Genomic DNA, 25545 nt, shown 5'->3' on the forward strand with positions numbered 1-25545 from the left:
GGAGGATGGAAGTATGAGAGAGTGGAATAAAGAAAATTTCGAAGATATGGTTACGAATAAAAAGAGGGAAAGAATGAAATTTGTTTGAGAAGGAGGAGGAAAAAAAACAACAAAATGTATGTAGGTATATAAATTAAAAGTTGAAATTTATAGTATTTAGTTTATAGTTAGTTGTTATTTGAAAAAAAAAATTATCTTCGCTAAATAGTATATGCTAGAGTTTATATATCTAATAATGGATTGTTAAGTGTACTGAGTGTTGTAGGAAACCATTGTATTTGGGCAGCATAGCTGATAAAATAAAAATAACTCTCTCTGCTTGTTTGAAAAAGAGATTATGTTTAAAAATTGAAGGATCACTTAACAGATTGACTGAGAGCTTAAATATAGAATCCTGGTGAAGAGGTGTAAGAATTAATCGGTTTTCACTAAATTATTCGAATTACAGAAAGAGTTAGGGTTATAGAAAAATATATGTAAATTCTTTACTTATGAAGAAATAAAAGTGTGATGCCAAGTTGGAACTCTTTAATTTTTTTTCAGTATTGCAGTAAAGGGAGTTAAATAAACGTTGATAGACATGCTACTGACATCAGTAGGGCGGAATTGAGATACACGAGACCAAACGGAACCGAGTACCACATGAAGAGGGTTTCCTATTCTCTTTTGTGGAAGGACACTTTGAGGAAGAATTTCCTTTTCAGGGATAATTCAAGGTTGGAAGGGAAAAAACGAAAACAGTTCATGGAGGAAAAATTCCCTAGATTCAGATTGTCCATTATAAATTGGGCCAAAATCCTTCTCATACCTAACCAAACTTAAAATTACACCAGAGCACGTACCAATTAGTGAGGTATACAAAAATTATCCATAATTGATAACTAATAAAACGATAAGCTAGAATTTTCCTCTCACAGCATCCAGAAACATCTATAGTAGTATATTACCGATTCGGGCCAAACAAATTACAATCACAATTATCAAAAAAATGTATACAATTTGGAATTTCAGAAATATAATTACATTTCCTAGTAATTGCAATCACCAATTACAATACTAGTACGATTCAAAGTAATTGCAATTAATCATTACAGTTCATTATTAATAGTAATTATGATTTTATTTTTATACTTTGAAGTAATTTTAATGTAATGACAAGTATTTGTAATTGTAATTTTAGATACTCAACGCTGAAATAACACTAAAATTAAAAGTAGATATAAAAAACAAACAAAAATGCTGACCTAAGATGTTAGTGGAAATTCGGCCGCCTTTACAATTGATTTAATTTACATATAATTTACAATTATTTTTTGAATTTTAATTGATGTAGCTTCAGTTACTAGTTATCGTAATTACTTAGCGCCAATAAGTAATTGTTACTGAAAATATCAATTGCAATTACAATAATTGAATTGAGTAATGATAATTACTTTGAATTATTATTATGTAAATGTCTTCAAATTATTTTAGTGTATTTGTTTTTTTTAAATCACTGTGTAATTATTCTTGTATCTATTTTTTTATGCCATTTATAGATCTATTTACTGAAAATTGATTTGATTCTGTTAATATGTGACTTCATAAAATAGTGAATAATATTTCCAACTCATTTTATATTATCTTTTAATTAGTTTATTGCAACTTTGTGAATTAAAAAACGAGCAAAAGAAATTAAAGGCAAGCAGTAAATGATGTGAAAAAAATCGATAATGTTTCTTTTAGTTTTAGGCATTGGCTATAACTATACAAGTAATACTGACTGTTCATCATAATGGAAAATGCAAGAGGATAATTTGAAGTTAGGATGAAAGGATAACTAAAATTGTTTTCAGTTGTAAGTTTAATGCTAAGAAAATATTTATCCACAATGTATAATTTGCTTTAAAGTTTCTACAAAATTATTCATCTATTCTTGGAATAGAGATTCTTTTGGAGCACTTCCATTCTCTCTATCAGACATCATAATTATCGTGGAGAGTTTGGTGCGGCAGGCTGCTCCCGTTGCTCAAGCTGCCATGAAATCTTTTTGAAGCTATTGACCAGTTCCCGTAACCCACGTTAATTTAATTACCGATCTCCTGGTGTGTCCGCTTTTGTTGTGCCCACCAAACTGCCGCTGCAACTTTATCAGGTATCAATATCTGATAAATATTCCTACAATAGAGAACCATCCTAAACGAAAAATTACATTAAATTATTTTGTATTAATATGCCTACAGGATGTGTGCTATTTGATAGCTAATTAATAAATGGAAAACTAGTAGTAAGTAAATAACTGAATATCCATGAAAACTATATCATTAGTAATTTATTAGCTTTGAGCGTATGGTGAACATTTTTTTCCACAAAGAGATGTTTTAACCTATTTATTAAGATTTGGAAGGATCCAAAAAATTAGGAAATCAAGGAATTTCCATAATTATCTAAAATTAAGAATAGTAACCCATAAGCAGAAAAAATATTGTCTTATTCGACTTTGATTTTGCTATTTATAATTATAATTTATAATGCTAATTATTATTTGTAATTTTATCCTCTAAAAATGGAAAGGTAGTAAAGTAGGAAGAAAAAAAAAAAAGATTAAAACTGTAATTGTTGGTCGACCTAATTAATTCAAATATTTAAACAATTTTCATGCTTCTTACCTATGAGCTTTAAAATGTTTTTTTCGAAAGTTGTTTGAATGACGTAAATTTTTCAGAAAGACTTTTCAAAACGAGCTTTTTTCACCCTAAATTCTGCTTATTTTAGTTAAAACTATGTACAAGTACAAGTCAAAATTAATAAATCTGCCAACTATAGGTAGGTGGAATAAAAAATGGCGGCTCTTTCAAAGCGTTTAAAAAAAAATTAATTTTTCATTTGGAGTTCTATATCTTTAAAACTACCAACAAAAATAGAAAACTTAAGAGAATATCATTTAAATTACAGTAAATTTTCTCAAATATGAGACCTAATAGAGCTATTTACGTTCAATAGTTTCATAAAAAATGTATTGAAAAATCAGTAGTTAGTGAATTTATTTTGAAAAATTTATATCTCAGGAACTATGTGCCGTACAGATGTCTGCCAGCACTCAAATTAAAGCTAGTTTAATGTAATACCTAGTAGTTTATGACATTTATCTTCGTAAGATTAGTATTTTACATGATATTGGACAATATAAATTCACAAAATCTTAATTTCTGGTTGTTTGGATGATTTTTTTTATTTTTGGAAAAATTTATCTCATGTCCCATAAGACGTACAAATGTCTGCTAGCACTCAAAGTAACGCATTTTGTTAAGTAGTTTTTTTGATATTCGCATATGAATATAGTTGTTGCACAAGAAATTTAGACCATACTACTAGAAATCAATTCATTTGAGCAAATATCATAAAAAATACTATTTCTAGGAAAATAAACGTCATAAACTACTTTATAGTACATTAAACTATCTTTAATTTGAATGCTAATAGACTTGTGAACGTCGAATGGTTTTTAAGATATAGATTTCTAAAAATATCATCAATACCAATCCTTCCATAATAAACTTCCCAACCACCCAAATCAACTCGTTTCTAACCTGGCTTCTCGTTCACTACCTAATAATCCTCCTAGACGTCTGAAAAGAAGATGGCCTCGAGATCTTCTCCTTTAGAAATGTTTTTGGAGTTCTATCAATGGGTAAATTCTCCACATGTTTTTATCATGTCATAATATCACTTACAGCAAATTTACTTGATGTATATGTATGTATACAGTTGTAAATATCAATAAATAAATTATTAAAAAAAAAAAAGATTTCTCAAAATAACTTCTGAGACTTGAGTGCATTATCCAAAAGTTTTATCTCGGGAAATATTGAACGTAAATAGCTCTATTAGGTCTCATATTTGAGAAAATTTACTCTACTTTAAATGATATTCTCTTAAGTTTTTTATTTTTTTTGGTAGTTTTAAAGATATAGAACTCCGAATGAAAAATTAATTTTTTTTAAACGTTTTGAAAGAGACGCGTTTTTATTCCCCCTACCTATAGTTGGCAGATTTAATAATTTTTACAAGTACTTATACATAGTTTTTATTAAAGTAAGGAGAAATTAGGGTGAAAAAAACTGATTTTTTTCTTCTCTTCTTTGTTCGGTTCTTGTACTACTCGTATTAGGGCTTTGTTTGGAATCTTTCATCAGTAAATCAGTTTTTTTGAGTTTTCGTTTTATATTATATATTATATAACTAATGGCATGTGTAGTAGTTCATGGAGAGGCAAAATCAATAAACTCACCTAGGAGAGCAGCTATGGCGACGAACCACACGGCCACCCTCAGACCCCAGTTGCCCATGAGGTCCTCGCAGGGATTAAAGGCATCGGGTACCGGTGTACAATCCACCTGCCTGTAGTCTTTGCTTAGGTTCCCGCACTCGGCCAGCATCTTACGCCCTTTCGTCTCCGATAGGTTGTTGAATGCTGCAATAGAGGGTATATATTATTCACTATGACAAAATGATGATTACGCTAAACAGATTAAAAAATAACAAATAAATTTAATTCATCTAATTGGCCTTACATTATTCATCCCTTGGATTATAAATTCATCTATAGCCGGTGTGGAGAAATAAACAACAGACTGCGACAGGTATAAAGATACGGATACATGTTTCAATCATGAAAACATAGAATAGATTATGTTTTTAAAGATTTTATAAAAAGAGTTCTCTATTTGTACAAAAAAAAGAATAGATTATGCATCTAAAGATTTTATAAATGTTAAAAAACAAAAGTAAATAGTAGAAAAAATAAATAAGTACAAATAACGTTACTATCATTATTCATTTGTATTTAGTACATACTTTATATTTTTTCTATATTTTAAAATGCATTATAAAATATATATGAGCATTAAGTAGCTGATTAAATAATTGATAAGCGTCTGCTATATTTGATAATGTTTCGATAATAATGTATCATAAAAAAAAATGATAATATAATTATGAGAGAAACGTAGTTGGATACAGTTCAATATTTGAAACTAACATAACATATTGAGAAATTTCTGTGAACTTTATTGTTGGCTAATTGTCTGAGGTATAAAAAACGCATTTCTTTTCAGCTGTAATTTCAGATTGTTAGCCGGAAACTTTTTTTTTTCATGCAGAGAGGCCATTATTTTCTCGAGGCTAAGTGGAAGCAATTTCAGTCTTAAGCTAGTTAAAAAAAGTTTCCGAAAATTGAACCCATTTCTCGTAGGTTTGTAGGAACCAGAGCCATAAACAAGACCTTACTATGGAAATATAGAACGTATTAACTGTAAGTAACTGAGTAATTACTCCTCATTTTTTCCCTCAACTCCCCATTCGGAATCAATTATCCAAAGATATGTCGAATAAAAGAAAAAAATTGATAACAACACATGAACACGCATAAATAAATAACAAGCTTTGATTAATTCCACAGGGATAACATGGCTTCATTGGAAATACTAACATCGCTGGCAATCTCATAAAATATATTTTATCCATTAGTTCAGAGATGTCTCAATGATGGAAATTCTAATGAATTTAGTGTAAAACGTAGCATATATTAAATTAAAAATGTTTCTCAGACTTTATGTTCGAATAATAATTTACAGCAGTATCAAAAGGAATAAAATTGCAGAGGAGGTATATCCAAGACGAGAGACAGCTTAACTCGTGCCACGCGCAATGACAAGAGTAAGTCAAGCACAGGATAAATATTGACTAGGTGCAGTAAACATACTCAGGTCATGGTTTACAAACCATTGAGTATTAATGCTTATAAACATAGAAGCCGGAACTGATCGTGATTTTGCAACCTCTATATTACAGTACTATAAATAAAATAATAAATAGCATAGGTCTCATAAACAGGACCTGATAGCTTAGCGGGCTGGGGCGAGGGTCCCAGAGCGCTTGATTCAGAAGGTTTTGGGTTCGATTCCAACCTGGCCTGGTCCATATTTATTTCGCGGCGGCCCCGAGAAATGAACCTTGGCATTTCCTCTCTGGAGCTGTGTAGGTCCTCAACGGAGGACTTGAGCCAAAAAAAAAAAAAAAGGTCTAACATAATCATCTGTACACAAACATATATTTCCTTTTGTACCTAAAAAAAAGAAAAGAAAAGGAAACTCCTTGCTAGGGTGACAAATGAAGTTAAGTATGAGTAAGTTGGCACAGTGAAAGACCCAGAGCTATTTGATAAATTTAAGGATAGAAAATAAGTTGAGAGTTCGTCTTTTATCAGTTATACAGTGTGAGGTTATACACTGCATAATTTATAAAAGACGAAGAAGAAGAAGATTAGCATGATAATGGGTAATTGACTTCAACACATAACAAATATTTTATTTGGGAAATCATGACTTACTTCTTCAAAAACTTATTTCTGAAGTACATCACTTTTAATCTCATTAGTTATTACCTATGCGACATTCCTACAAGCAATTGTACTGCTCAGTTCAATTTAAATTTTTAGGGGGCGACGGTAGCAACGTGGCAATGGCACCTGTCTGCCAAACCAAAGGTTTCGAGTTCTCGAGAGCGGCCCTACCCGGAATTTTTTCAAACATAAAATTATACAAAACTCACTAACAGCTTCTCCCCTGGCATTATTGAAGTCTATTAGCCTCACATGGTGGCACTCACAAAAAATAGGGGTGGGAGTGACGAACGCACCCTATGGAAAAACCACATCAAGAAACCTCGCGATTTCCTTAATACATCGCGCGAAGCCTTGAACCTCCACGGTCTGTATTACCAATAATAATAATATGGGACTCTGCGATACCCATGGCGCTGGATTAAAACATTAATGTAGTACTTTGGCTATATATTGCTACAATGATACTTCCATAGTTCCATATGCTGCCTTGTATTAGAGGCGGTCAAGGATTGATGTTTTAATGTTTCGTTCTGAAGGATTAATGTGGACAAAGTGCTGGCAATGCACTCTGATCTTAAAACAAAAACGTATGGGGACAAATATTATTATTTAGGGATTAATAGAATTAAATCTCATGGATCGTATAATAGGTTTAATTGTTATATAGATGGATTCCTAACAGAACAAGGTTTAATGACTGTAGAAAGGACAAACCAAGGGAAGTAATTTTAATATCCCTAGGCAGATACTAGGTCAATATAATATTTTAGGGCAATATCCGGACTCATACTTGATAATATGAGAGGAATTGAGGGACACGTTCACCTCCATATTCAGCCAAGAGCCCTTGAGTAGCAATGCAACACTGTCGTAATTAATGGAGGAATGTAAGATCAGTCAGGCTGATGTAATGATAACGTATGAGGTTTGATTACATGTTCAATATAAGCTTGGATGAGCCATCTATCTGTTGGTTCCACTGGATGGATGACGAACCTGCTTATCGGATGGTTTCTAATGTGATGCTTTAGCTAGAATACGGTTTCCTCATTTTGGTTGAGACTGTATTATGGATCCTAATTTCTGCGAATTAATCGAACCATAGAATGTGTACATATTTGCAGACCCTCTTTTGACACAGAATGGTAAGGCGCACAATAGTTTTCAATAAGGTCACGGTGCACTTTTACCGATGAAAAAATGTTTCTGTTTTTGCTTAAAGAATGGCTTATCCGACAAAAATATATTGATATTATTTTTAATTGGATATATTTAAAAAAATTGTAGCGTTGGTTAAAGGTCTTTTCTAAACTACTAAGGTCCATTCTTCCGACTGTTTCAAAGGTAAGTAGGGGTATCACAAACTTTTACTATAGTCTATAGTATAATCTATAAAATATGTTAAACAAAATAAAATAGATTTTTTTGTCAGATGTACTACTATTAGTGGACAGCTGTGTTATTAGTATTATCATCTTGCATAATATTAAAATTAATTCACGCAATTATATACAACATAAAAACTGTTTTTATATTACTATTATTATTATGTTATTGTCATTGCTTATTATTTAATAATCATAAAAACACTAAGTGAATTACGAAGAAAACAACACCACAGAATCGTGAGGAGTACGAGATTGTTGTTGGTATGAGCCGGGCTACGTGAGGAGATTACTGCATTTACCTTCCTTAAGGTTTTAGTACCTTCCTCCAGGGCATCAACTAATACCATAATCCCAAAGCATCTTATGTCCTGTGAATCTTAAATCTAGTAGAATAACAATATAATGTTGCTGAATGTATCGACAGAAAGTATAGTACTTGACCGAAGTGGTATAATTTATTTTGATTATGCATGTAAGTATTGTTTGCTGATCCCTAATACTAGTCATAAATTGTAACAGGAAAAGATGTTTCTTGATAAAATTGATGGTTAAGATAAAAATTTCAAGTAATGAGTAAAAATACGAATAGAAAAACGTACTAAAAAGGAAAAAATCTTATCAAAACATGTAAATTTACAAAATCAAACCTTGAAAACGATAAAGACAGCATCTCAAATTCCTTGCAACTCTACCACTTAAACTATTTTACTTTTACAAAATTATACTCCAATTTATAAATAGTTATTTATTTATAAAAAAACTTATTTAAAAAAAAAATTAAGAAAAAACTAAATGCATGGTACCTCGTATATAACAACAGATTTGAGAAACGTACCTCAGACTATATAGAACCATATTGATTCATTCGTTTATTAAAAGTAATAATACAAGTATAATTCACAAAGAAAACTATAAAATAATTTGTGTAATTTTCACTTCTATTAATCTTAATAATAGTTAATAATAATAACTGACTGTAATTTTTTTTTATCTCCAATTAGTGAACTCGATTTATGATATTTCTGAAAAATATTTCTCTAGCTATGTATACATTAATATAGATTATTCATTTTGATATATGTAGTTTTTTAGTTTTATTGTATTCTTTATATTAAATTATATGTTGTATAATACTATATTATATTCTTATTTTTAGTCAAGTTCACTCCATACAATAAATTTGTACGCATTATTATTAAAAATGTAAGATATTAAAGTAATATTACTAGTATTCTCTTTATATGGCATTTCAATAATTCTTTTTTAAATTTTATTTAAATGTTAGTATTTTTTGGCTGTAATATATAAATTAATTCATTATGGTTATCTCTAAATGTTAATTGGAAATTATACAGTTCTAGCTTAAAAGCCGTTCCAGCCCTCAACACTAATGATTTAAACTAAAAATAGTTTATTATTATTGAATGCTATCTTGGCACAGACCGAAGGATCCTGGTCGGACCACAATGGTTTTACTTTTTAATAAATTAATAAATAAAATCCGGATGTTAATCAATTATTTACTGTGTTATAGTGTAGAAAATATATTAACTAAAAAAATAAGGTTTAGTGTATTTTTAAAAATATTTTTTAAAGTGAGTCAATATTCAAATCATGAACTAGATTTTGACTATGTAAATTCGTACTAAATTCAACAATATGCTTTTTTTGAATCATAATATAAAAAAAAATACGATGAAAATTCTAAATAAAGAGAAAATAATTTGGTAAATTAGTTATTATTTGTTGAGTAAGTTTTCATGTGATTAGGAGGAAATTATTTTACTTTTAATTTCTGAAAATAAGAGTAAAGTATACAGAAATACAATGCTATGAATATAAAAAAAGTACTATAGTAAGTATGATACATAAACTTTAACTGAGTAATCAACATTAAGGGATAAATAAAACACCTACCAGCATTAATTGTTTTGGTTTTATACCACTTTTAATAATATAATTCCTCAAAATATTTTTAAAATAAATAATAGAAGTGATATATTATAAGTTAGGACTGAAATTAATACTAGAAATTAATGAAACAAATTAAAGTTAAAAATACGTGTATTGTTTATTTTCTAAATAAATAATATTGGTTCCTTATATAACAATGACTTGTGATTTATCTTGTGAGGCTATTGCTAATGTATAACCTTCTCCAGTTCTTTCCCAGAACTTTGGAGAAGATTAGAATAAAATAGGTTTGAAAATAAGCAATACTCTCAAAAGATAGACTACAAGCCGCTGCTATAATAGTGAAAATCAAATCAAAATTCTAAAAACTCCAAACATTGAACGCGTATTCTGGGACATCCATTATATATGTACAAATTCATAAGAATTTAAAAAAAATAATCTTGTTGTTGAATAACCCTGATTTCTATGATCGGTTCTTATAAAGTTGGGCATTCCCTTTATTCGTTTTGTTATTATTTTCATTACGTTTTAGCCTAGGAGAACACGACTATCACTTAAAAGGCGAGTTGAAACGGATCCCGGGCATCAGGGAAGTAGTAGTTGAATCCTGAAGGTTGGCTAATTATTATGTTAATCAGTGTTTATATAAAGATTAGCTCGCTTTTACTCTTTACAAACATTATTTAATTTGATGTTTTTATGTTCGAATTTTTTTTCTTCATTTTTTTAGATGAATGGGCAACGTGCGTTCAAACTTTCTGCTAGTTGTATATAACAAAAAAATGAGAAACGAAAAAAAAAAAAGGAGTTTTATACAATGTAGATGAATTGATAACTTCTATAATGAATAAATAACGTTGTTTATTTATCAAAGCCAGAGGAAACCATTTTGAAACTGTAGCTGTTGATATATGAAGAAAAGGTGATAACTCAACAAATTAATAAAAATAAATTTTTCAACTTAGAAATAATAAGATTTCAACCATTCCAATTGATTTATTTTATCGAACACAAGAAAATATTATTTCCATCTACATTTCTGAAAACCATCTGTTTGTTTATAATTTTTTTTAGGACCTTAAATTAGGACATTGCTTGTTGTCATTAGCCATACATAGAAAATAGAGTTTTTTTTTTAAGCCATTTAAACTTTCTAATAAGACTCTAAATATTAAAAAATTATTTAATAATGGAAATAAAAAAATAAAAGGATAAATTCTAGCAAAATATTTTTAGCAAATATTCTTAACCGAATACATTAGTTAGTTACATTGATCGAATAAATAAAATAGATATTAGTTTTATATGTAATTAATAAATATATTAAAAAAGTTTTACCTTCTTGATGGAACGTGCCTTCGAAAGTTTCCGTAGGTTCGTGGTGACCTGTGGATATGGGAGCACCCCAGGACCTCTTTCCTCTCATCTTAGGACATTTCGCCGCAATCTTGGCCAAAAACTCCTGAAAAACAGAGAAAAGTATGTATACATACGTATGTCTATATGTATATATGCAGTACATCAGGATCGCAGCGAACCAGAGGTGATAACAGACCCCAAGGGTAAAAAAAAATTCATATGAACTGTCGTCTGATTTTCTAAGGAATGGGATTTTTTTTGTACGCCAGGTTTTTTTCGGAATAGAATGCAATCACTTAAAAACTATATAAGGTAATTGAGTTCATCATTGGTAATCGATAACACCATCGTTTAGAAGACAATGTTCTTTTGAAGAAATTTGGTTTAGCTTAGCCAATTCTACCGTAACGAGTCCTTTTAAGCGGACCAATATTAAATTATTTTTAATAAGTATAAAATTTACGAATACTAGTCAGTGTTTTTCTCAGCCTCTTATTGGGGCTAAAGATAACCTACATCTCTAAACGCTAAATTTAAAAAGCATTAATTTAAATAAGGGAAGTCGAGGTTTTAGTATAGATTTGTCATCTGATTTGCCAAAAAGAATGTGGAATTTTTTGAATAGGTCAATTTTTTCTTTGAGTAGATGGAACTAGACTTCAAGAGCAACAAAAAAGTTTATATGAACTAAGCTCCAATTCCATACAGAAAAGCGGGAAATGAAAATTTTGTGTTGAATAGGAAACGGTAACTAAAGAATTATTTGAATGTTATTTCTATTCCGCGAATTGATAAGATTGGTAGTAGGACCGAGTGTATCGGACGCTCTGAATGATGACAAAAAGAACGTGGAAATGGTTTTGGTTTTCTTAAAAAGGAATGGCTTTGAATAAGATTTAAACCAGGAAATCTGTTATACGTAATACAAACTTCCAAAAGAAGTAATTATTTAAATTTTGTTTCGTAATTATTTAAAGATAAAAATAAAGTAAAATAGAATTATAAATATAAATGAAATAGAATTATAAAGCGCAAACATGACCGTTGATGACCTCAGGGTTTTACGCTTAGACAACAACTAAAGAATTATTTAACTTAATTATTTCTAAATTACAATATAGTAAACTAGATAATATTTTATTCAAGGAAAAAATAAAATTTTGCGTAACTAAGCCGATCGGAAGCCCTATTCAGATGATTTTAGTTAAAATAACTTTTATTCCGTTTTACAGAAAACTGAAAAAAGTGTACTATCACCTATTTAAAAATAATTTACATATACAAAAATGTATTGTGAGTAAAACTCAATTCTAAATCACACTTTTTGGCTAATCAAGACTATAAAATTTATCACTTATACCAAACCAAAGCATATTCGATGTAAAAGTATTTTTAGTTTGTGGGTTTTCTTTAAAGCAAAACGGGTCAAGACCATATTTCTTCAAGAAAATAGTATCTATTTTACGATGTTGCAATTGAAATATAATTACTTTGAATAGTCTTTGAGTGAATGCTTCTTATTGAGCAAAAACATGCTTTACTAAAAACAAAAACAAAATAATAATTTCCTCTTGAAGTCTACTATCACAAGTTTTTTATTAATGGATGATATAATGTGGTGTTGTCCGAAATCATTCATAAGGAGAAAACAGCGTTTCAAACTTTTACAGTAACTAAACTAAATCATATTACAAGTTTCTTTTTAAATCTTTTTCTTTATTTTTTTTAGACCATTTACTATATATAACTAGATTTTCTACTAAAACTGGCATGCCTCATTCCCGCCGGTAAACAAACGTTAACTTTATTTACCTCTTCAATGGCGCCTGTCGTACTCAGTAGACAAGATGTCAAAACAAACTTTCGTCACTTGTAAAATTAATACATGAATCATTATACTTTTAAGTGTATCATTTGACTGTTTTAATTCGAGGATAGATTTTTCAGTTTTGGCCAGTATGATTTTTAAGAAATATTTTGACATAACAAGAAATATTTTTAATTTTGTATACTTTCTATAATTGTATTACTTTGCTTAGTAATAAATAGAGTCTAGACCAGTAAGCGGTGCTGTTGTAGGCGTACTTACTGGCGTGGAGAATTCAAAGGATCAGCTACGAATAAAGGAACATCTTAAATGTATACATTGTTAACGATATAATGAAAAAGTTTGATACAATAGCTGTACATTGAAAAAGGATGGACTACATTAACTCTACTTAGAACTCAAACGAAACTTTGTTGAATCTAACTAAAGGACAAAAGTGCTCAACTTAATCAATCTTCAATCTCTTTTGTACAAAGACCATTTATATCACAATTCTGGGAACAATGCACAAAGTAGAATCAAGGGAGAACTCTCCCATTTACTGCAACAAATTTACAGCATGTTTATCTCTAAATCCATTACTTTTGTTGTCGAATATACATTACATGTCAGACCAGAGTTTGGAACTTTAATTTATATCATCGATGCTCAATAATGCTGCTAAATTAATATAGTTATATTTATACAATAATTTAAACTTAATAATTTTAGAGATTTTGAAGTTTAAAAAAAATATAAACCTTCGAATTCCTCTCTTATTCAATCCTTACAATCCAAAATCCTCCGTAAAATCCTCAATGCTCCTTACTTTGTCACAAATAAAATCATGCATAAAGACCTTAATGTTCCCTATGTAACCGATCTAGCCCGAACCAGATATCACTCCTTCCATTATAAACTCTCTAACCACTCAAACCCCCTAGTTTCTAACCTTGCATCCTCTTCCATTCCTGACAATCCTCTGAGGCACCAGAAAAGAAGATGGCCACGAAACCAGCTAATGTAAAATGTCATTAGAGTGCTACCAATGGGTAGTTTCTCTACACGCCTGTAACACTCCAATTTAACTTGGATCAGATTTACTAAATGTATTATAATGTACAGTTGTAAATAGCAATAAATAAATATTTAAAAAAAATATATATATAAATCATACTTCATCAATGAAAAAATCCAAGTACTATTGTAGCGACACTATTGCTATTTTAATTGTTAAAATTTGAGGCAACTATAATTCCAGTAGATCATGGCTAAAATCAATCAAGACGAGCAATTGAAGATCAATACTCATAACTGATTCACTTTAAGAAATATTCAAAAAGAACCGCAGTACCGCTTTAACGTCAAACACAAAATCACAGGCCTGCCTACTACAAGTAGAGACATATGAGAATACAGTATTAATTCTCATCATTAGAAGTTTCATCCGTGAACTTGCCACACTGGTGCAGCAATGCTTCGAGTCAAATCAACTGAAGGGAATCTCATCAGACCGCCTCGCGTAGCGCCGTCAATAGTCACAATAGGCACAATAGGTTCCTATGACTACACCTCAGCGGAACACAAGTCATCTAGTCAAATCACACCTTTTAAAATAAATCACCTTACTGGGTCATGAGTAGGGATGGATTACTCTACTAATCCACCAGACGAAATTGTTATTAAACAGTTCGTGGAGCAACTCATTGCACTCATTCAAACTCGAATATCAGTTAAGTATTGGCGAAAGCACAATGTCAAAAAAGAGAAGAAGGAAAAAGATCTAACTCGCTTGAACTGTTGTAAAATACTGATCTATTTGCGGAGCCTGTCCGTCTATATATATACAATCGGTCAGCTGATATGGACCTGTCAGCTGACAGTCCGTAACTTATCTACACCCAAACATACCTTAATTCCGACTTAGATTGGAACTGTAGGTTGGGAAAAATGAGTACAAAGATCGCTGCAACCATAGCACATGGCGTAAACCATTCCTGCAACCAAAGCTACAAACCAGTATTCCACATAAAACACAATCATAGACTTTGTCTTCAACTGACGGAGCTACTATAGCGACACCGCTACTGTTAATTGGCCACCATTCTAAAGTCGTCAGAACTGTTACCGACTGATACGACGCTATCTAGCTGCTGCAACGAGAACTATTACAGTTATCAAGCAAACGTCGTATATTGAAATATATACTCTTTCTTGTAATTGTGCAAATTAAATTACCATATCATACATTGCCATATTCTAAACTGTATTATTTGATTCAATAAATACTATACTATATGCATAAGACGTTAGTTATATCTTATATTCGATGGCGTTTAATAGCTCATAGAGATGACTAAACGCAAAATTGCCTTACCAAACATTCCCTAAGGATCTACCTCCTTAGGAGGCAGTGATCAATAATATATAGGGTGTTTTTTTAAGCCCGATAGAACTTGAAATTGTAAAAAATAACACAAAAAATTAAATTGTAATCAATCACCCGTTAAGCCAAAAATGCGCCTCATCGCTGAACACAATTTTACAGAATGCGCTTCGTCAAGAACAGCCGCGGTGCCCATATGCCCGAAATCATTTTCAAATGTTAATGTCACGTATTGATCTTTCGAATAAAAAAAAAATTTTGATTACAATTTAATTTTTTGTGTTATTTTTTACAATTTCAAGTTCTATCGGGCTTAAAAAAAAACCCTAGAATGTATCATTCTAGTGCTAATTTTTGGAAACATATATATTTGATTTTATTTCACTGCGCCTTCTCTGAATCTCTCCTCCTTCCTATACATCCCTATACATCCATACATACATCCTATACATCCTTCCTGTACATACTCCTTTCGTCAGTACCAACAGTGAATACCTGAAGGACTGGCTACCCCTTCGCGTGAATGCATACCTTACGGAGTAGAGTTTCCATGCTGCAAGGATACTGCGTATACATGTAGGACTTGCCATCTCCTCCAATAGTTCCATTCTGGGAAGATATACGGTGAATACCGTAAAACTTATCCCATAAATTCAACGAGTACCACCTGCAGAGTACCTCACATTTTCGATTGGACTCAGAACTAATTAATTACATACAGTCACCTCAACACTATCAATACCAAAGGTGAGGCCTTTTTCGTTAAAGTATCAATTCCATAAGGCAGATAAGCTTTGAAGTATCAACTACTACTACTCAAATATTTATATATATAAAACTACCTGCGCATACACAAATAATAAAGTTCTAGTCATAATTCATCACACATAAATAACTAAATGCATGGTTGAAACATTTAAAACTTATCTTGCGCAAATTAAATCCCAATATATAAATTTCGCTTCAACTGGAATATTTTCTCTAAAAATTCTGATTCAACTGACTGAAAACTGGTATCTTCAGATCAAATAGAAAAGGAAACTTAAAATCTTAGACTAATTTCTGTATGCTCAATTCTTACCATAATCTCAAAAATGAAATTCAGATGATTTCTACTAACATAAAAACACTTTCATAAGATTTTATGCTTATTATCCTCATACATATTCACAGAAACCTAAACTTTCATAAATAGAAATATTTAAATCACAATGGAACAAAGGAAATACCATACGTTATTATAAAAAGAAACATCAAATCTTTCAGTAAACCTTTGAAATTTGGTTTAGATGTTTTCAATTTGCTAAGTTAAACTATGGAAAAATGGATTCTTGCCTAATATTATGACTGAGTAAAAACATTTTTATTTTATATCCTAAATGTAGATCACTAAATAGTATTACACTAGGAATGGTCCCTTGACAAGTTTTGATCATTATCGCGCATGACATCGTACATGAGAGGAAGAGTGCTCTAGCGTCTAGTTAATTTAGTCATTACTTCACACGTTCTATATAGCAAGAGTTAATTACCGACACCTCATTAGGTACAGTGCTATAATTAACTGTCATTATTTCTTGGGTCAATGATTTTGAATTTTGTCAAAGGCATATTAAATATGGGAAATGTAGGTTAACTTTTGATTAAATATCATGCCTTCGAACTTAATGAATGCATTATTTTCTGTCCTTTATGGTTACCTTGAAACAAATTAATGTTGAAATGATTTTTCTTTATTTTTCTCTGGTCTATATATTTTTTTTATCATTTAGTGAGTTGAAAATATGAAATTAAATTATATAAATAGTAGAATGAGAAGAATAAAATAAAATATAATATACAGAGAGTTTACATTCGACGGGTTAGAATGTAAGAGATAAAGTTGAAGAAAAATATTTTAAAAAAAAAGTTTAGATTTTCTCTCCAATATGTATCCTTTCCATGTCTAATAAGGATTTACTCATAGAAGTCATTTGTCAAAATCCATAATGACCTAGTTATTGTCTTCCGTTTCCTTAGAAATTAACATTTTTCAGCCTAAGCTTCATTTGTATGACTTGAAACAACAACTAATGTCTATTTTTAGAAGTTTCAGATTTTAATGAATTAATCTAGCTTGTGAAAGATTAAAGGTTTAGTTCCCAGAAACCTGTAACTTTAGTTGATTTTTTTTTATACCATGACAGCTTATGTCCACCTAGTATTTGAAAAACTTAAATTTCAGTTTCTAAATTTTAAATTTGGACATAGTTTATTCGTGCTGTTAGCCACAGAATTAGTATTGTGAACTCTATCGACTCAACTCTGTTCCAAATATAGTAAATACTATTTGGTTAAACTTAATTGTTTTCATTTGTATAAGTTCATTTTCGATTTACATTACTAACTGTTGACTACTTGCTCTTCATATCTTTTAAATTATTGTTTTTTAAAATTTTTATTCTACAATTAATATTTTTTTATTGTCTATAAATATATAATTATCGTCTCTAATATATCTCATTCTTTGTATTAAGAAAGGAGATTTGGGCCGAAACATTAGTTTTCTTTAGATTTTATATACTATATTTTGTGTTAATTTTGACTATCAACATAACTATCTGCTTCTTATATATTACAATTGTTTTTACAGGAATTTCTTTAGAAAGTTATTAAAATAAATTAGAATAGAGAATTTAATTAGAAAATTCATTTGACTAATCTTGAAAAAGATTAGCTGAATAAACTCCCCAGCGTCCTTTCATCATAATAATAGCTGTAATAAGCTAAAAGGTGGCCCCGTCAAAGCTTCTTTGATGTCCTTTCATTTCTGCAGTGGGATTTAAGAAAACATAAAACGGAGGAATGAAAAGTGCACCATAAAAGAATTATTGCTTAGCGGTTTTCAGATGCAATGAACCAAATTAGCCTGATTGAGACCCTTTCTCAGCGATTAACCGAAACAAGTAAATAAGACTTGAGGAATTGGATCACTCCGTTAAAGATCTCAAAGGATCTGTTTAATTGCATTCAAAGGAGCTACCCTCGCCTCCCGTTCCCTACATTCATATTCACTAAGGTTATTTATTGCTTCGTTTAGCAGCTCTGGGTTTATTCATTAGCTCTTAGGTATAAGCAACCTTTTAGTAGCTAATAGAGTTGTACCGCCGAGGTAATGTAAATTTATTTTAACGCGATCATAAACCATTGAAGGAAAATCAACTAATGTATTAGGTCTTTACAATCCTTTCACTACGTAATGAATCCTGAGAATGTTTTCTTTGCATACAACTATAGAATAATGTTCAAAGTAATTATTTGGTGAAGGGAACAAATTTTTGGTTTTGCTAAACTAATAATCCATCTCATAAAATTTTAAAACAATTTTTGAACGAAAACGTCTCTGAAACGACTTTCTACTGTTGATTGGGCTAATTAGCAGTAACAAAGAATTTCAAAATCTTCCCGCAACGAGTAAGAAATTTTTTTGAAATTCTTGTGATTCCAATCTACACATTCATTGCAGTGATGTTCCTCCGGCTGAAAGAGCATTGAACCACGCAAGAGTCTTTCAGTGGTCTAGAATATAGAAATACATGATCAAAGGTTTTTTTTTTTGTTTTGTTTGCTTATTAAAATTTACACTGTATTCAATAAAAATACATCTTATAAATGAGATGGGGGTTCTATTGCAATGACATGTTTAGTCTTTTGTAGAAATTACGCATCTATAGCACTCCTATAATATTTCTACATGACAAGGTCTGAAGGCTATACTCTTTTCAGGGACCTTAATAGATTTTCAGAAACAAAAGAGCAAGGATAGAAACTAGTTGATTTTGGTGGTTAGGAACTTTATTATGGAGAGAATAATATCTGGATTGCGCTAGATCGGTCTTTGTAAATGATTTCATTAAAGATAAATTAAGGATCATTGAGAATTTTACCAAGATTTTTGAATTTTAAGGATTAGAGAAATTTGATGACTTATTGGAGCTCTAAAGCTGAACTCCGTAAATCCAAATAATCCTTATTATAAATATGTAAATCAGTCTTTCGTGATGGATAAGAAGCTTGGATTGTATGTTTAGGATCAGTAATAGTTGGAACTGACGTGCAGTTTTATTTGTATGAGGATTTTTTACAGTTGCCATGGTGAAATAAAAACACTGGCTGTATCTTCGTAGACAAGGGGTGTTACGGTTGTCATGGTAAAATAAAAACACTGGCTAGATCTGCGTAGACAAGAGGTGTTGTGGTTGTCATGGTGAAAACAAAACACCAGCGACTTTTTTTCTGTCGAGTGGGTTTTGGTTTTGTGAACGTTACAGTTTGATTTTGGAACACGTTACGATTGTTCAATATAAAATGGTAATAGTTTAAAGGGCCTCTGTCTTTACTGTTTGATCCGAAAAAGCACCATATTATAAATTTTATCGTATGTGTTTTGTTTTTTCAAAATTATGGTGTTCTACTGCAATGGACGGTCATTAACACTAGAAGTGGGATATAGTGGAGTGCGTAGCAACGAACCTTCAGCTCGTCCTGGAAAAGAGAGTTGTGGCACGTTTCATCTCTATAATTCTGGGAAAGGTGAGACGGTAACCGGAAAAGAAATATGGGACAATCTTACTTTCTGCCAGGAGTATACCCAAAGACTACGTGGGGTTCGAACTAAGTTTTATTTTTATTATTTTTTAAAAATTTTATATTATTTTGTATAATAATGTAAATTTAGTTGATAAGGTTAACCATTTAAGTCAACCTATAAGTTTTCATTGTTTTATTAATTGATATAAATTCTTTTTCATTCCTTTTTCATTCTGTGTACATATATTTCTTCTTATCATTGAACTTTTGTACATATAGTTCTGCTGTTCTTTATCTGCTTTCAACTTATTAATTTACTTTTTTTTTTTTTTTTGTTGTTCGCGGAATATTAAGATGGTACAACAGGTGGGTAGGTAAAACCACTAGGTTTTCTGTTATCTACATGTAAAGGTATTCGCCAGTTATAACAATTCAAATAATTCAACAATTGTTTATATAGAAGTATATTTTAGTTACATTGTGGGCATATTGTTTCGGAGTTTTCGTTTTTTCCAGGGGAAAAAATAAAGTGGCGCCTAAGGAGAAATTTATTCATTATTGTTTTTGTTTTTTTCTTCTTTGTCTTTATTATTTTTTTCCCCTTTAACTCACTCCCTTCTCCGCTGAGCGTGGAAAGACTATATAACCGCAAATTTTGATTTATCCTTCGTTATAAATTCCAGATCGGTTATCCAGATTTAATCCATTGTAGCAGATCTGTTCAAAAAGGATAAGTAGGATATCATTAGAGAATACTGTAAGTTATCTTTTTACGACTTAATTCCTTATTATATTCTGAGATAATATTCTGAGTTAAGGAAGCAATCAAAACAGTTGTAATGACAAATGAATAACTGTAATGAACAGCCAATGAATGATTAACAGGAAGCGACCTAATACAGATATTAGGTACTGATCTTTTCCCAGGATATTAGACAGGATATTACCCTTCTGAGTGTGAAGTTATCGCTGCGATAATCGAACTGACGATCCGTCTCTGAGAGAAAAAGGAAATTCCAGCTGTTTCCATCAGGCTGGACATCATATTATCAAAAAGACTGGACAGAAAATCAGAGGGCAATCTTTCTAGTTTGACAATTTTACTATCGTAATGTATTGTGTAGTTAGATTTTTTTTTTGCTTAGTGCCAGCAATTGTGTTGTTTTTCATAATTATGGTTGTACGTCCAGAGAAACTACGTTAAAATTAAAAATTAAAGCTCCACATTTTAAAAAGAGATTGATCCATTTGTATTCAGTCCTTTAAAGACTGACAAAGAATTTAAACATTGAAAATCCTACCATGGCTGCATACAGGTTTATACACATACTAAAAATACATTATTATTATTATTATTAGAGCACTACGATCCTATCAATCTACACGGTCTCTTCCTTCTCTTTCCATCTTTCAACATTGAAAAGCTTCAAATCCTCCTCCACATCGTCCAGTCATCTGATCCGGGGACGTCCTGTTTTCCGTTTTCCATCTGGTTTTGCCATAAACCATCTTTTTTGGCATCCTTTCATCACATCCTAACCATCTTCTTCTTCCTTTTGTCTAACGTCACGATGCTCGGTTCTCCGAACAGATTCATCAGCTCCTTCTTCCTTCTTCTTTTCCAAATTCCATTTGGTTTACAGAACTGAAACTGTGGTCTTTATCCTCTCTTGAATATTTTATATACGCTGTCTTGTCTTCATTCACCTTAGGGCCTAATTCAAATGCCATGTTCAAATCTTGGAGTTCCTGGAATGTTCCTTTTAATGCTGCTTGGGTTCTTGCGGCAATGACTACATCATCTGCATATGCTAAATGTTCGTGTTGTAAGCATATGCTATACGAGTCGATCGTAAATGGCCCCTCCTGGATTAGTTCCAATCGATCAAAAATACAATGTACTTATAGAAAATCAAAATAAAAGAATTCCGGCAGATAAAACATCTTCTTCAATACACTATTTACTAATAAATAAACAAGGGCTTAAGTGGGTGAAGAATATATTTTTCTACCAATCGGAGTGCTTCCCAGTGGAAATACCGAAATGTCGAGGAAGGTTTCAAAAATAAAAACAAACGGGCCGGCTAATTTTTACTGTAGATTTTTAGTGGAAAACTTTGACAAATCAAAAATAAATTATAGATTATTTTTTTAAATGTTTACTTCCACCTTCGAACAAGTGAAATATACAGAAAGAGGGAGTATTGTGATCATGAAAAATTTTAAATTCAAATTTTCGAAGGAATTACTCGTTTTGAGGAACCTTGAGTTCAAATAACAAAGTCTCTCAAAATGGTCTGTGCAAGTGTGTAGAACAGCCTAGCTCAAAAATGAAAAATGTCATGAAACTGAAATTACGTATATAAGGCTGGAATATCATAGTAGTTTATCGATATAATCGAAAGCCCGAAAGTGCCACTATATATAATCAATTTTACTCTGTTTTAAAATTTTCTCAAAAATTGCTCAAAGCATTGTGATTAAGCTGAACATAACTGAACAGTAAATTGATATATTTAGTAAAAGAGTAAATAGTTTAACAGAGCGAATTAAAAAAAAAGACATTCTCTTAGGTAATTTTAATTTTTTAAATTTGAAACAACTAACCATTTTGCACTGTTGGCATTAATAAAAAAGTATATATAAATATGAACTTACAAATAGTTTGATAATTGAACGATGGAGAAGAATAAAGAAATAGAGACAGCAGTTTAGAGACTGGAAGATCGGAGACAAATGAGCGTGTCCGATTTGTCTCGATTGCAATCTTATGTATATGGCTTTGTTTCACGAGTATTTTGTTTAACTTTCTCCTTCCTGGGTAAGTTTAAGCTGATGCGCCATATTTATTTTTATTTTTTTATTATTAGATTTATTTTTCTACATTTTAGGTTTTTCTTTCCGTCATTAATCTTTATGAACTTTTTGTATACTTTATTTCTTTTTTAATACATTAGTGCAATCTCTTTATTCTTCGAAATAGTTAACTTTGTTCTCTACCTAGCACTTAACTAAAGCAATGTCTTCCAGAAAAGAAAATTCAAATACGCTCTTTAAATCCTTCTTACTAGAACACAAAGGAATGCTTGGGATACTTTCAAAGACTGAATGTTTAATCGAAAGCGGATAAGAGAGTATTGGACTGTTGTGTTTTTATTTATAAAAAAAAAAAGGTACAAACTTCCTGTGAAGTGAATTCTTATCTATTTATTAACATGTGTTTTATGTGCAATTCTATGATAGGAATGATGTAGTATGTCATAACAGAAAGAAACATATTAAGTTATAATGAAGTATGTCCTTTATAAACTATTAATATTTTTTAAATATTTGTAGATTTAATATTTTTATATTATTTCAGAAATACAAACAGTGCCTAGTTGCACACAACTCAGCATTAATTGAACTAAATCATACAATAAAAAACCAATAAACGTTTTTTCTGAAATTGCGTTGTAGAAGCTATTAGTAGAATTTGTTTTTTTAAAAATCTTAATTTCGTAACATAAACCGAAGCCAAGACGTTCCTTTTAATATTCCATTTTAAAATAAAATATATACAGTTTGGGATTTTGTGGAACATGAAAAAATCAACGATATTTCTCAGAAAATCTGTACCGCTGCAGCCGATGGAAGATCAGGGGTTCGGTATGTTGAATGAAAGTACTGTTTTTGAAACAACGGTTAGAAATGGAGGTATTTTATTGGAGCTGAGTGGGCTCAAGAAGGCCACCAGAACTCACGTCAATAATAACAGAACGAATAATTATCTACCACAGCCAGATTCGAACCCGAGTCCTGAGAGTTAACCCTTAAAAAGAGTCTGAACCTTAAAAAACGCTGGCTAATAAAACACTACATGTTGGTTCCTTGTTGCATATTTAGATTCTATTAGTGTTAATGATTATATCTATCTAAAACCTATTGTAAGTACTCTTGAGAATGCATATCAATTCAGCCAAAAACCTTATCTACCGTCATCTTTCTCAATCTAATCCATGTTTCACTTCGGGACTGACATTCACGATGATAGAATCTCTTATCTAATAGATTATTCTTAATAGAAATTTAACTATCTTTGTTACAACCTTTAACATTTTGATGAAGAATGAATAGGAAAAAGGGTGATCCATCTTCTTTACTTAGAATACATTATAAGAACGAGTTATATCATACATATCACATCTCTATTGATATAATTTATTAAAAAAACACTTAGTCATTGTTGTAACGGCTTTTTTAATTCTGAGTTTGACCACCATTAGCGTTGTATCCATTAGGCGTTCGATCTTCCAGCGAACAGGTTCGTTTTTATTCTTTTTTTTGTTTTCTTTCCCCTTTCTTTATTTTACTCTTTCCCCTTATTTTCTCCACTTTTATCCATTTTCCTTACCCGCGTTATAAGTTTTGTACACTATACTTATAATTTGCTTCTTTATCATCTATTATTGTTACATATATTTTTCTCTCAATTTTCATTTTCTTTTCATATTTAAATCTTAAATTAATAATAACTAATATGTTCATACTTCTTTGCATTATATAACTTTATTTTTATTTCATTTCCTTAAGTATGTTATTGTACCCACTTTTTCAATTACCTATGTATACATTTTATTTCCCGCTTCTCTCATCACTTCATTTTATTAATTCTATTTTGTAAAATTATTCATTGTATGTGTAAAATTATTCGGTTTATACTTTCTTTTTATATATTTTTTATTTTTCTATACTTACTGTGGTTGTTATCTTGTTTTGTTTTTAGCCCTGAAGAAGGCTAGAAACTCTAGCCGAAACGTTGGCACAAAAAAATAAGTTAATCGTACTTATTTGTGTTTTTCATGGACCGCACCCCCAACCATCTTCTCCTCATTTATCATCCACGGTCAACTATCTCTCATAATTAATTAATTTATTTAATCGTTATTGAAATATTATAAATTCATATAAAAAATAATAAGTATGCACAGATTGAGTGGATTGTGCAGAATGTAACTGACATCTTATCTGTTACACAAGATGGTCCAAGTATGATAACTGTGTCAATCATCTTACTATCTCTGATGGATAATTGAACGTTTCTGTAACACCAAATTATCTGATCTAATTTTAGTCTAGTTATGCATTATCGTTAATTTATTTATGATTAAATTGAGGAGGCTTTGCATAGTATTCGTTAATAAACATAAAATAATATATAATATAACATATTATGTCAATCTACATCAATTATAAATAATAATTACAAAATCTAAAAAAAATAATTATTTTATTCCTTTGATTGAAATTTATTGAAAGCATTGTCACGTTGGAATTCTTGATTATACATCGACCATGTATAGATAATGTATCGACCATGTATCTATAAATTTAAAGCCCTTAAACTTATAGAATATTTGTAGGAATTACATGGTAGAAAAATAATTTTTCACAGCACTGCAAATAAGGAAGATTATGAGTTAAATGAAAATTTTAATTTTAAAATCATTAAAATAGAGGTTGTGATGTTTCAATTATCGTATTATTATGTATAATAAATATTTTAATTATTACTTTTTTTTTTATCTTCCTATTCGAGATTTGGTGTGGAAAAAGTTGACCAATTTCCTATAAAATATTTTTTTTTTATAATAATAATAATCCTTATTTATTCTGGGATGTAATTTAAAAAAATAAAAATGAGCTGTAGTGCCTCAAGAATAAAATGAAGTCATAAAAAAAAAAAAAAATCAAC

The 25545-nt window shown here is 30.5% G+C and overlaps 1 protein-coding gene and 1 long non-coding RNA gene across 4 annotated transcripts in view; one reads left to right on the forward strand and one right to left on the reverse strand.

The window, feature by feature from the left end:
- LOC106686122 (lutropin-choriogonadotropic hormone receptor) overlaps positions 1–25545 on the reverse strand; it is a 514005-nt gene that overhangs the window by 60436 nt on the left and 428024 nt on the right. For all 3 annotated transcript variants that reach the window (XM_014429270.3, XM_067049772.1, XM_067049773.1), the window contains 2 exons: positions 11029–11152; positions 4271–4453 (listed from right to left, as the gene is read on the reverse strand). In XM_014429270.3, coding sequence (XP_014284756.1) covers positions 4271–4453; positions 11029–11152 — 307 coding nt within the window. The remainder of the gene's footprint in view (positions 1–4270; positions 4454–11028; positions 11153–25545) is intronic.
- On the forward strand, positions 7901–11299 carry LOC136796320 (uncharacterized). The gene is made up of 3 exons (XR_010844025.1): positions 7901–8245; positions 10421–10612; positions 11056–11299. It is a non-coding gene; the product is annotated as an uncharacterized lncRNA (long non-coding RNA).

This window comes from Halyomorpha halys, unplaced genomic scaffold, assembly GCF_000696795.3.
Source record: "Halyomorpha halys isolate HHAL.00 unplaced genomic scaffold, Hhal_1.1 Scaffold780.1, whole genome shotgun sequence".
NCBI lineage: Eukaryota > Metazoa > Arthropoda > Insecta > Hemiptera > Pentatomidae > Halyomorpha > Halyomorpha halys.